Source organism: Oxyura jamaicensis, chromosome 20 (assembly GCF_011077185.1).
Source record: "Oxyura jamaicensis isolate SHBP4307 breed ruddy duck chromosome 20, BPBGC_Ojam_1.0, whole genome shotgun sequence".
Lineage (NCBI taxonomy): Eukaryota > Metazoa > Chordata > Aves > Anseriformes > Anatidae > Oxyura > Oxyura jamaicensis.
The window spans coordinates 5,988,842-6,001,025 of record NC_048912.1 but is presented as its reverse complement, the minus strand read 5'-3'; the positions used below and the strand labels follow the sequence as shown (position 1 = coordinate 6,001,025).

The following is a 12,184-nucleotide window of genomic DNA, read 5'->3' as shown; positions in this document are numbered from 1 at the left end:
AAAAAAAAAAAAAAAAAAAAAAAAAAAAAAGGCAAAAGCATCTGCATCTGCAGACAAAATAAAACAGACCAGTAAGCACAAAAGCACCTCAATGTAACACCCAGGTAATGCAGCCACACGGGATGGGGATTTAGGATCAAAATTAGGATTTAGGATTAGGGCACTTCTGAGGCAAGGGATGGGCACTTGGGCAGCCTGCTTCTCTGCCAGCACAAGGAACAACTCAATACAAGCATCCCAGCAAACTCTTTTCTGTCTCCCCATCACATTTCCATTTTTTACTGCTCCCTTTAATGCTTTTTTTTTCTTCCCAGACAGTGACAGTTTGAAAGCACTATTCTCCTAATTAAATTTTAGCCCCAGGCCAACAGCTAATTGATGGTTCTGAAGTTTTTGTTCAACATACTTGAGATTCAATTAAAAAAAGACCTGTTCTCTTCTCCCCTTTCTGCCCTTATCTGCCAAGTACTGCATGATCCTTTGTTATTTCTCGAGAAGTAATTGGCAGATAAATTCTCCCAGCACCACGAGATCTCCAGCAAACGCACTGGAGCGTTAAACTCAGTAGATGAGGAATGAGCTCCTGCTCCTTCTCCTGAAATGTTGGGAGGGTTTGGGAGGGCTTTAGGTGGAGGAGGAAGGTCAGCATTCAGCTTGCTAAGGAGATGCTGGTTGAGAAGACAGGCAGATGCATGCTGTTAGGAAAGAAGTTGCCAGCAGAAAGGAATCACAAGGAATGACTGCTGCTGGAGGCTTCATCTGATGGCTCCCAGAGGGATTAGGCTGGAGGGAGTCTGGAGCAGGCAGCTGAAGCAGTTTTGTACCAGCAGCAGCAAAGCCACAAACCCGCAGCAGTGGATCGGTGTTGAGGGAGCTGGGGCAGCTCCTGCTGGGACGCAGGCTCTGTTGATGGCTGAACTGGGCTGTCCCCACAGGCAGCCAAAGTCACCAGGACAGCCTGCTCCTCTGGGTACCATTGCAAAGTACCCTGCCCTTGGAAACCCTAGAGATGGGTGGCTCTGATTTGGAAAGAGCCAATCTCCCCTTCCTTCTCCTTCTCCAAAAGGCACTCGGTCACCTTTATGCCTCTGCCTGCTTGCTCCTGCTCCCGGACCCCTCTGCCACCTGCCTGCTGCACACCCAGGAGGGAAGGATGGCCTTGCAGCCAGCTCTGAAGTGGGACAGGAGCCAAATTCCAGCCACTGCAGGGCGAAGGCCTCTCACAAACATTTATTTTTTCTTTGTGCAAGTGGTATCTAACAAGGAAAGTGAAAACAGGAGGATGAAAATCTGTCCTGGCTTGTATCTGGTTGGAGGAGGACAGACTTCAAGGCTTTCCCTCTCTAAGAAATCCTAGTTCAGGTGAAAGGAAGAGGTCACAAAGGTTCTGAAGCTCAGCCTTTCCAGAATCACTGCTAGAGCCCCAGCCTGGGCAATCCCGAGGGGCTCTGTCCCTCTGGCAGAGTGGGGCTGAGCAAACCCACACCAAGGAGACCACAACGAGCCCCAGGGCCAGACCATGGGGGTCAAAGCTGCTGGGGGTGCCCATGGATAACAACCCCTGGTGTGCAACAGGGCAGGGAGCACGGTGGTGAGAAGAGAGAAATCGATGTTATTTCTTCATCAGCGCCGGCCCTGCAGGGCCCTTTGGGAGCTCGCATTCCAGCAGTGGCTCGCGGTTCCCTGAAGCGCTCTCCGTTCCTCAGCGCGTGTCGTTCCTCGGCGCAGTGTCTCAGCAGACAAGCTGGTTGCCTCCAGGAACTGTGGCCGTGCCACGTTTGGTGGAGCTGGGTCTGTGCGGCCACACAGCGCTTGGCTGGAACTGCGGGAGGAGCAGCTGGGAGCGCGGGAGGCGTTTCTGCCGGCTCAGCCAGGAGCAGCAGCACGGCGTGGCAAACCCTGGGGCAGCAGAGAGAAGGAAGCACTGACACTTCAGGGGCCTGATATTCTCCACAGACCCCTAGTCACTCTGACTTCCCTCCTCTGGGTATCCAGGGTCTGAGCAAAGCCTCAAGTCCTTATAAGAAGTCAGACAGCCCCCTTCAAACTTGAGCATACCTTGCACCCTGAGCCCCCCAGCCTGCTCACGAAGTGCGAAGCTGCGTGCTGCCCTCAGCCCTTAGTCACCGCCACCAGCACGAGTGCAGGCTGCAAGTTTATGAATGTGTCCCCAAACAGAGAATCTATTGCTCCTAAATACTTTACCACATTGAAGCTGCTCCTCAATTTGATCTAACCTGTTAGCTTCTTAATTAAAGTTTGCTATTTCTAAATCCTGCCCTTGCAGTGCTTACTGACCTGGTGAACTGCCAGCAGCTTGCTTTTGTTACGCAGCAGAGAGGTCTGGTGGCAGGAGAGGGGTGCTCGGCTCTGCCACGCTCACAGGTGCTGCAGGACGTGTGTGTGTGTGCTGAGGAGGGCACAGAGGAGAGAAGTGGCTCAGGAGAAGTGCTGGTGGGAGGTCTATGGGCTAGAAAACCCCAGGATGGCTGAAGCTCATGGCATTCATCAGAGACACCTCATCCAGCATGCTTACCTGGCTGACCCCAGCGCAGTGCTCGTGGGCAGAGCGGTGCGGTCACCTTCATGGGGTTAGCAGCAGGGTCCTCAGCAAGGGCTCTTTACTACTGCAAAACACCAGAATTTAAATAAGTTACTGAAATAAGCAGCAGCCAGGTTGCCTTCTTACATCGTCTCTAGGTTTGCCTGGTGGGAGGGGTGCTTTCGGAAGGGTAAGTGGGCATCCACTGCAGCTGGCCGTGCTGGGGGCTCTTTGGGACAGCCTCTGCCTCCTGGTCCCTGCCAGTGCCTCCAGAGCCAGCCAGCCTCAGGCCGGGCTGGGGATCAACCCACAAAGAACCCGTGGCTCCCTCCAAAAAGGTAGGAAAAAAAGGAGCAGAAGAGGACCCAGCACCATGCTGCAACCAGAGCTGATTACGAGAGCCCGGCTCTGCTCTTTGGTACAAGCCTGCAAGGAGTAAATAGCATGTTGGTAAAACCGCTATAGCAGTACCTTTAAACCAGTGACAGCTCACCACAGAACATGCTGAGCAACTGCTTACATTTTTTTAGAGGCACAAGCAAGGGTGGACCACACATCAGGGAATGAATTAAAGACGGCCCCTTTTCAATCTGCTCTGGCCCCTGGCTGCTTCTTTGAACTAATTAGTTCAAGCAAGCTCCAATTAAGGAGCTGCTAATAAGGCTTGGGGGGATAGTCCTACAGCAATATTGGTGTAATCACTCCGAAGTTATTTGTTTGTTTTGCAATGTGTATTTCACAAGGCCTCCAGAGGGCTCCTTGGCTCTCGGAGCTGTCTCCTCTCTGCTCGCTCACAGGATGCTGTTCAGCGCTCCTTAAAGCAAAGCATCCCTTTCGGGGTGCCTGCTGTGATTCACCGCTGATCAAAGCCTGCCAGTCCCACTGGAGTGATTCTAGCTGATTCTATTTACTCAAATATCCCCAGTTTGCCAGTTTTTGCAAGCACCAGCCCTGTAGGATGAACACTACCTGGTGCAAGCAGCCCCCACAGCGGGGGCTCTTACCCCCACGGGCAGCCCTGCCCTGGCTTAGCTGCAGGCCCCAAATCAGGGGAACTTTCTCAGCTGTTACGTGGGGGAGGAAACAGAACTGCAAAGTGATGGGGCAGAAGTATTGAGGACATTTCAGTGTTTTCTAGTTGCTGAATTTTCTTTAATTTCAGCCCGGTGACTCGTGCTCCGCGTGCTGTTTCTATAGAGACCGAGGATGCTGTGAGTGTGCCGGGGGCTGCTCGATGCTCCGCTGAATGGGAACACCTGGTGCCAGCCATTGGGACTGGGGGCGGCAGCTTTTCCTTCTCAGGGAGAAGGTCCTAAGGTGGTCCCAGCGCTGATGGGATTTTCAGAGGGTCAGCAAAGGGCTGGTGTCCTCCTGGCCGGCTGGCAGCACGGCTCGTGGGCAGCACGGCTGCAGGTGAAAGCGAGCCTGGCTGCCCCAGCAGACTCTGGGTGGCTGCTCGGAGGAAATAAGCAATGAAAGCAACGTCTCCCAGACTGCCTTTGGGAAAGCTACCAGTTCCCCTGTCCTGTGCAGAGGAGCAGGGTCACCCCCTGTGCTCCCCAGAGCCACCTTAGCCCCAAGCCGAGGGCCAGGAGTGAGGATGCCTCTGCTCTCTGCAGGGACGGCGGAGGGCAGCGCCGCCATCCCGTCCCTGGACTGGGCACGTCGCTCTCAAAGGACACCAGGGCTCGGATTGCACCTTCCCTCCCACCTCCCACCAGTGCAAGCTAACTATCGTGTGCCCTTCGGTCACCGGATCGGGCCAGGGCCTCTCTCCTGGCTCTCACATGTCCGGCTCCGCTCCCCACACCCTGGGACACTCAGCTGGGGGCAGCGCTGGGGACATCACCCCCAAAGCAGCAGCTCCGGAGGCAGAGTCTCAGCGCTGTTGCCCCCCGCCCTGGGGAAGGGGTGTGCTCCTCCTTTTGCCATTTTTAATATTTTTGAGGCACTATGTCATGGCTTCAGCAGGAGACCAGCCTCCCGGCCTGCTGCCTCCACGGGGGCCGAGGATCTGCTCCATTCACCAGCCAGAGATTTATGAGGTGCGAAGGGCTCCGGTTACCCTGCTGCCCCTCGCCTCCTCCCCGTGACTGGATGAATGAGATGCTGCTGGCTCTTCCAACCCCACCAGCAAAACAAGCCCAGAGGAGAGCAAAGCCATCATTTCACCAAACTCGTCTCCTTAGTTCCTTACCAGGCACAGAATCTTCCACCACAAGGCCTCCTGCACCCTGCAGAGGCTGCGGGGAGCCCCTGCTGCCTGTGGAGGCTGAGCCTGTGCCTTGCCAGCCCCTCTGCACAGCCTGGCTTCGCTCATGTGAGATGCTCCAGAAATAGAAAAGGGATTGAAGGGTTCGGCTATTCTGCATTCCTTGGGCCCCCGTGCCCCCGCCTGGTGCTGGACTCTGTTCTCCCACCCTTCCCCATAACCACTCTTCTCCCCTCTACCATTTCCCCTTCCTGGCTTTCCCATCACTTTGGCTGTTCACTAAAAAAAAATCAGGGCCTGGAGGTGGCCGTGAGCTCATGGGTCTGCCGTGACTTCAACACTAAGAGCACGTGAGATTTTGCACCAACAGGGCATCCCGACCACATCCACGGGTCTTTAAATCAACACAAGAGAACTGAAGCCAGCAGGCTAGAAAGAAAGTGAGAATTACTCCTCTCCAAACACAGAACTGTGGCGCCGGAGGAGCAGGCAGCAATATGTGCCTGGGAAGGAACTTGGCAGCTGCCCTGGGGAGAGGCAGGCAGTGAAGGGACCTGTCACCGGCTGCCTGCATTGCCCCACCAGGCTTCGGGCCAGCGAGTCGCTTTTCCTCCAGCCTCATGCCTCCTCCTGTTGAGGCCAGCTCAATGGGGCTCCGCTTGTTGCCGACACACGGGTCCCAGAGCATCACTGCATTTGGGTTGAGGCTTTAATGGCAGCAAAGCAGCGTGGTCTGCAACTGGTTTCCTGCAGGGTTCAAGAGGGGAAAGGCGAGCCGATGGCTGGGGGGAGCTGGGGGGACAAAAAGGCAGATGGGGCTGTCTGTCCTTGGGCTATGATGAGTGCTAGAAACTGATTGTGATATTTGTGGAAAAAACTAGGAGTAAGTACCCTAAGGGCTGCAATGTCCTGCTTCAGAATTTTTTGAAGCCAGGAAAGGAAGCAGAAGGGCCGGGGAAAATCTCATACGGGGAGACCCAAAGGCTAGCACACAGACTCTGCATATGTACCAAAGACCAGCCATGCTCTGGCTGGTGATTTTCAGTTTTCTCCCCTTGCCGGCAGTCCTGGAGGGCCTCAGCAATACCAGTGCCATGCCCTCGATGCAGAGGCCAGGGCAGCCCCACATTCCCCAGAAGCCCGGCTCCTGTGGCCACGGACAGCCCGAGGCACCCCAGGCTTGCTCACCTTGTCCTGTGTCTGGGGCTCTGACAGCTCAGCCGCAGCCACCTCCAAGCCCAGTGCTCCCCTCTGAGCTGAGCCATCCTCTAGAGAAAAAGCAGCCAACGAGTTACTTATGAGCCAAGGTCTGCATCAGCGCGTGCTGTTATTCATTGCAAAGATTTCCTCCCTGCGGCTAACGGGCCCGGTGCTGGCTTCATGCACACACAGGTCACTCGGAGAGCTGGTGATGTCCTCAAGCATCTGGCACCAAACTTTCAAAAACCAATAAATGAAAACATTTTTCTTTGCACATAACCCCTCTATCAAAAATAAATAAATAAATAAATAAAAATGCAGATTTTGAAGTAGATATTAGCAAAAAGCTAAAACCCATCCAGCTGTCACCTCTGGAATTGTGGACCACATCATCGTGACCTCTCCTTGAAGACTGGAACGAGTGTGTCATCCTGAAAAGAAACCCGCACAAAGACAGACACTGATACAGTGAGCAGATAACTGTTTATTATTGCACGTAATCCAGCAGAACAACTGACAGAAAACTCCGGACAGCAGTACACAGATTGTAGTAGTACACAGCTTGCAAAATCTGTGATGAAGGTAATTTTGTGTGAAGGGTGAAAAGTATCTGCATCTTTGTAAGACCTGAAAAGTATAACACAATATCCTATTCCGTTTTGAAAGCATGCAGTTTGAGGTAAATCTGTTATTTTGCATCTAAGAAAACGAAATCCCTAAGGGGCTATATATATATGTTTATATACCCATGTCTCAGTGCGATATGGATATATTTATGTCACATAAAAGCAAATCTACCTATGTTTTTCAGAATGTTAATAGGAGGAAAGCACATTACTGAGTGCACATCACATGCATAAAAAAAAATGGGGCAGGAGGGGGAAGAATTACCTTAGCATTGTCGAAAAAAAAGATCCTTCTTTGTGCTTAGTGATAAATAAAAGCCCCTCAGGTCTCTCAACGGAAATTGTCTTGGTAGCTAATAAAAGCAGCTGGCATGCTGAAACTGCAGAGCTGGCAGGTGAGGGCCAGCAAACGGGGATAAAATGCCAAAGGCAGCAGAGCCTGGGGTTTGCAGTACATTTATATTTAAGAAAAAGAAAAAAGAAAGAAGCAAATTGCAACTAAACTACGCTCTGTGGAAGTGTAGATGATGCTGCACAGCTTTCTCAGGACTGGTACAGCCACATGGCTTTTAGGAAGGGATCACATTCACTTCTCCCACAGTTAACATCATGTACTTGCTACTGTGGCAATGTTCCTGAGCTGAATAAGGTTAAAAAATAAACTTGGTTCACAAAGAAAACTACTGAATTATTCTCACTCTCTTATATCATAATTAGAGTAGATAAATTAGGCAGGTTCTGCCCTGTGTCTCCAGTCCGTGTAAACTCCTGCCTGTCTGCTGCCCTGCCTCTGAAATCCTTTCAGACTGACCTTTGGAGCAGACTGGCCATCTGTTTTTTTTCCTTAACCAACATTTCCCGTTCTTTCCAGTCCCTCAGGTTTTCCCACCCAGTCCTGTGCTGTGGGACTTCAGGATACACAGAGGTGCACAACCAGCTATAAATAACATTTCCGATTAACTTAAAAAGAGATAGAAAATACATATTGCTCTTAAAAGAAGGAAGAAACATGTCCAAGCACTCAGCCTCACACTAAACTGTAACTTCATCTGTGCCGACTTTCTAAGCTCGCACTGCTAAGGATCAAAGCAGATCACGGTGGCAACATCTCCTTCAGAAGGTCACTCTCTGTCGCAGCTTTGGGAAGAATCGGTGCAAACTGCCTCGGCTTCTAAGCCTCACACACAAGAACAACAGCAAGAATTGCCCCTCTGTGCTCTACCACTGCTGAAAGTCTGGCTGCTGTGTATTTCTGAGCCTAACACCCAAACGCACTGGAGTCACTCAGGTCTCTGCACCTTTTTTCTTTCAGGAATAACCTCACCTCTCCCACGACAGCCACCCTGCATCCTCTGGCTAAAAGTCTGTTCACTCTGTTTCAGTGAAAGAGCAGCACTTGAGCCCCCTCGCAGTCCAGCGCTTCGAGGGGGAGGAACCTGGGGGTGTACGGGGGTATCTGGCAGTAAGTACCTCCTTTTAATTGTAACTTGCACCATTTTCAAAGGAAAAAAAAAGAAAAGGGGTAAAGGGGCAAATTCAGCACATCTATTTCCTTTCCCGTTACAGTGGGAAGCCACCCACTGCAAGACGCTTCCGCACGGAGCATTGCTGGTGGCAGGAGAGTGCTCAGATGGTGTCCGGTCCCTAAACGGGCACTGTCTCCACCCGCAGCACCCCTGGGCACACCAACAGCCTCGGATCAGCCAGCCCCTCGCACCCCACCCCGCAGCCCCTGAGCGCGGCGCGTCGGCGGGCACGGGCAGGCCTCTGGTTACACTTCAACAAGCCCAACGTCAACTTGCTCCCCTCTCTCTCAGTCCTCCATAGGCGGAATACAGCTCCAGACGACGGGGAAAGGAAAGACTTTTTGCTCGTCCCTTTGGATGACATCTGAGCGTGGAGGGTGACATTGTCCAGCCCCAGCCGTGGCGCGGCTCTCACGAGTCATTTTGGTTGTGTATTGCTTCGTTTTCAGGCCATAGATGACATTCTTTGGGAAATCTCTGACACTGAGTCAAACCAAGGGAGTTACATATCACAGTGCATGGATAAGACCTTCTCACTCATTTTCCTACAGCTAAAGATAAATCCCTCATCCCTGGCCTGACAGGACAGTTGATGGCTTTGGTGAGAACAATTTAAGGCAATTGCTATTTTACACAAAGAAGAGAAGGAGGCTGAATTGCAGAAATCCTGTTTTTTTTTTCTTGGTAGATTGCAGAGGCCAGCCACAGCCTGGGAGCAGGGAGACTGAACTGATCTTCAGGCACTTTTGTTTAAGGTTCATGTTTGCAGTGCAACCTTGGGATCTCAAGTCCTCCTCTTAGGTGTTTCCAGGTGACTGAGATTTAATCCCCACCAAGGTCTCTGGTCTCCAAGAGCAGCAACGCCTGTCCCAGACACAGATGAATGGGAGAGTCAAAGAGGAGCAAAACACACAACGGACACACAACCACTGCAGTCTGCACAGCTTTCATCTCTGCAGGTTGAGAGAAGAATAATACAGCAAAGAAAGCATTGTCCAGCAGAGCAATTTCATCCCCGAGGAAGGCAGCCCGGTACCCTCACTGGAGCGTGGGAGAAGCATCTCACATTATGTTCATGTGAGGCCCAATGTTCAGCCCTGATGTTTGTTTTTCCCCAATACTTGAACACAAGGTGACAAAAATCTTGAGCCCAAGGTGACACACTCCTGTGTCTAGGAACCCTGTAGGGACAAGAATCCTCACAAGATTTTGTTGCCACCTAATCCAAATGCAAGCCCTCATCCTAATTCAGGTGGAAGACCTGAGCTCCAGTTTAACCTCAGTCAGAAACACACCTCAGCTCACAATGATCTTTAGAAACTCAACTACGCAACAATGGCAGAACCGGCACTGGTGCGAATAGAGCCGCAAATTTCAGCTTCACATTCTCTTTGTGTGTTCCTGCTTCTTGTTGTGTTGAATGCCAAGAAATTTTGCAGGCACACGTTACCTGGCCATAGAAGTGTAAATTGAAAAGTGTTTCTTGCAGCATTACTTGCAGAAAACAAATTTCAAATTTAACATCACCCATTCTTGCACTGGAGTTCATGCCTTTCCAACTGGGAAGGTAAAACTGTGGGATTGTATCCAAGCAAAACAGTTTGATTTTTTTAACTTTGAGAAATCAAGAGCTATCCACTGAAATTACTCCACAAGCCACTCTTGGGACAAACAAGGGATAACTGAGAATCTCAATGCAAGTTAATTGCATCTATTGAATAAATGCCCATGTATTTTTACCAGCAGTGCACCCATCAGTGAATGACTTGTGTTGGCAGTAAAGCTAGTCAGCTACCCACAGTGAGGTCTACAAACTGAGGATAAAATCTCTTTGCTCTTCTTACCTTGTCCGAAGGGCACCTCATGTCAAAAAATGGACAAATAGGATGGCCAGCCCAATGTTCAGTAAGATGACCATGCAGATCACGATTGTGTTAGGTCCCTGAAAGAAAAACCAAAAGCAGAGTATTATATACCACAGTTTCATGGTGAGGAGACAGACTTGAGTGGCCTTGATTATCCTATTCAAAAATATCAGTAGCACCAACTCCCAATGCACAAGTGTTTGGCCTGAATTTCAAACTAGTTGAATCAACAAATCCCTATTCCTATTTCTCCCCTGCAAACTCCTTCACTGCTAGCTTGTGCTGGGGATAAATCAGTGACTCTGGCCACGTGCACATATGCTGCCATTTCAACCTGTTCCTCCCAGTTCCTTCCTCCAGCCATACATCACCCCAAACATCATCTATGTTTGTAAAGTTGCCGCTTCTAAGATGAACAATTACATCTCTATGAGATTCTTCTAATCTCAGACCAAAATCTTTCCAAGCAGTGCTTCTCTAAAGTCACAAAGGGATTGTTCACATCAAAAGGACTGTGGGAACAAGCAGGCTAATAAAAGGTTTTTCAGCTGTATTCGCTCACAGCAAAATGAATTTGAGGGACTATTTTTTACACCTGGGAAATCAAATGGTGATTCAATACCATGGATCAGCTCATAAGGTGCCCCTACCGTAAAAGTAATGGGGAAAAAAAATGCTCAGCTCTTTTTCCCTGTCCTACATGTTCCCCCACACTTTCAGATCCATGCAAAGAGGAGAGAAAAGGAAAAAAGAAAAAAAAAAAAAGTAATAAAAATATTATGTCTGTTTCCCTCAAATTTTGGAATTCCACCATGCATCCACCATGGAAACCCCTCATGGCTGGGGTAGGGGAAGGACAGGAGGAAATGTCCTTCTGCAGCCTCCCAGATCCCAAGGGACTCTCCAGACTGAGCAGTGTGGGAAAAGTTTCCTGAGGTATTTGTAAGGTCCCTGAGGCCCCGGGCAGCTGGACTGGAGGCTGGACGGCCCCAGGGCTTGACCCCAAGCTCTCTGGGCTGCGTGAGACCTGGGGATGGAGACCAGCCTCTTCCTGCACCTTCCCAAAGAAAATGCTGATCCCAAAACAAATTTAAAGCCCATATTGAGCAAAACCCCTGATGGTGGCAAGGTGGTGGGAGAGGTAAAAATGGAGAATTTCCTCCAAAAAGCTTCAGAATCCCAAAAAGAGCCCCAGGGAAGAGCACTGCAGCCCTGAGACCACAGTCTCTGAGCCCTTTGGGCCTCCTGGGGAGAGAATCAGCAGGGGAAAAAAAACAAACAATTCCTGTGACAGCAAAGGCAACAGAGATGCTGCTGTCCCCAGAGTGTCCTGCCTTGCCCCGAAACGTGCCACACATCACCTCGTCACACTCCTCTGCATCCTGTGCCACTGCCACTGGAGCTGGGCTCCGCTTGGCCCCCGCCTTGTGCTCCGTCCTCCCCGGTGCCCGGGCCTCAGTCTTTCTGTCAGCGGCGGGCTCGTTCCTGCCCGCCACCCTGCGCTCAGGGCTGGGGCGCTGCTTTGCCTCCTTGGGCCGCGGCTGGGCCTCCTTCGGCCGCGGCTGCTCTGCCTTGGCCTCCACTCGTGGCGCCGGCTTCTCCTCCAGCTCCCGTGGCGGGACCGGGGTGCCCCCGTGCCGCTGGGGCTCCCCCCGGCTCTCCGGGGAGGGCGGCCCGTGCTCGGGGAACGGCTCTTCCTCATAGTCTGTGGTGGGGGAGACCGAGGAGGTCCTGACGGCGTAGCTGTGGTAGCCCTTGAAGAGCTCGACGTCAGGCTCGCGTGCCATGCGCTGCAGCGGCCCGATCTCCATCTGCTCTGCCGGCCTCCCCGCGCCCCGTGATGCCGGCCTGGCCTCGCCATCGGCGGCCCCGCCGCCCGCCTCGCCCCAGCTGCCCGGCCGCAGGCCTCCGTCCTGCCGGGCGGCCGCCTTGGCCCGCTTGGCCTCCGGCGGGGTGGCAGCGGGGCTGGGGGCCGGGCTGTGGCGGCGGCGGGGGGCCGCGTCCTCCTCGTGCAGCTGGGGGCTCTCGGGAGGTGTGGGGGGTGGCGGGGCACCCTCGGGCCGTGGCGGTGCCGCCTCCTCCATGTTGATGGTGTGCTCCGTGTTCTCTATGATCTCCTGCAGCAGCCTCCGCTTCTGGTACTCGGGGCCTGCGGAGAGAGGGGTTGGTGGGTGAGGGTCCAGGGGGGCTGCGGAGGCTGGGACAGGGCTCAG

The 12,184-nt window shown here is 52.3% G+C and overlaps 1 protein-coding gene across 1 annotated transcript in view; it reads right to left on the bottom strand.

Annotated features, from left to right (window-relative positions):
- Positions 1-6,418: 6,418 nt before the first annotated feature.
- Positions 6,419-12,184, bottom strand: part of JPH2 (junctophilin 2) — a 28,416-nt gene continuing 22,650 nt past the window's right edge. Inside the window, exons 4-6 of the mRNA XM_035344067.1 lie at positions 11,333-12,120; positions 9,951-10,048; positions 6,419-8,970 (exon numbers count right to left, since the gene is read on the bottom strand). Coding sequence (XP_035199958.1) covers positions 9,968-10,048; positions 11,333-12,120 — 869 coding nt within the window. The 3' untranslated portion in view covers positions 6,419-8,970; positions 9,951-9,967. The remainder of the gene's footprint in view (positions 8,971-9,950; positions 10,049-11,332; positions 12,121-12,184) is intronic.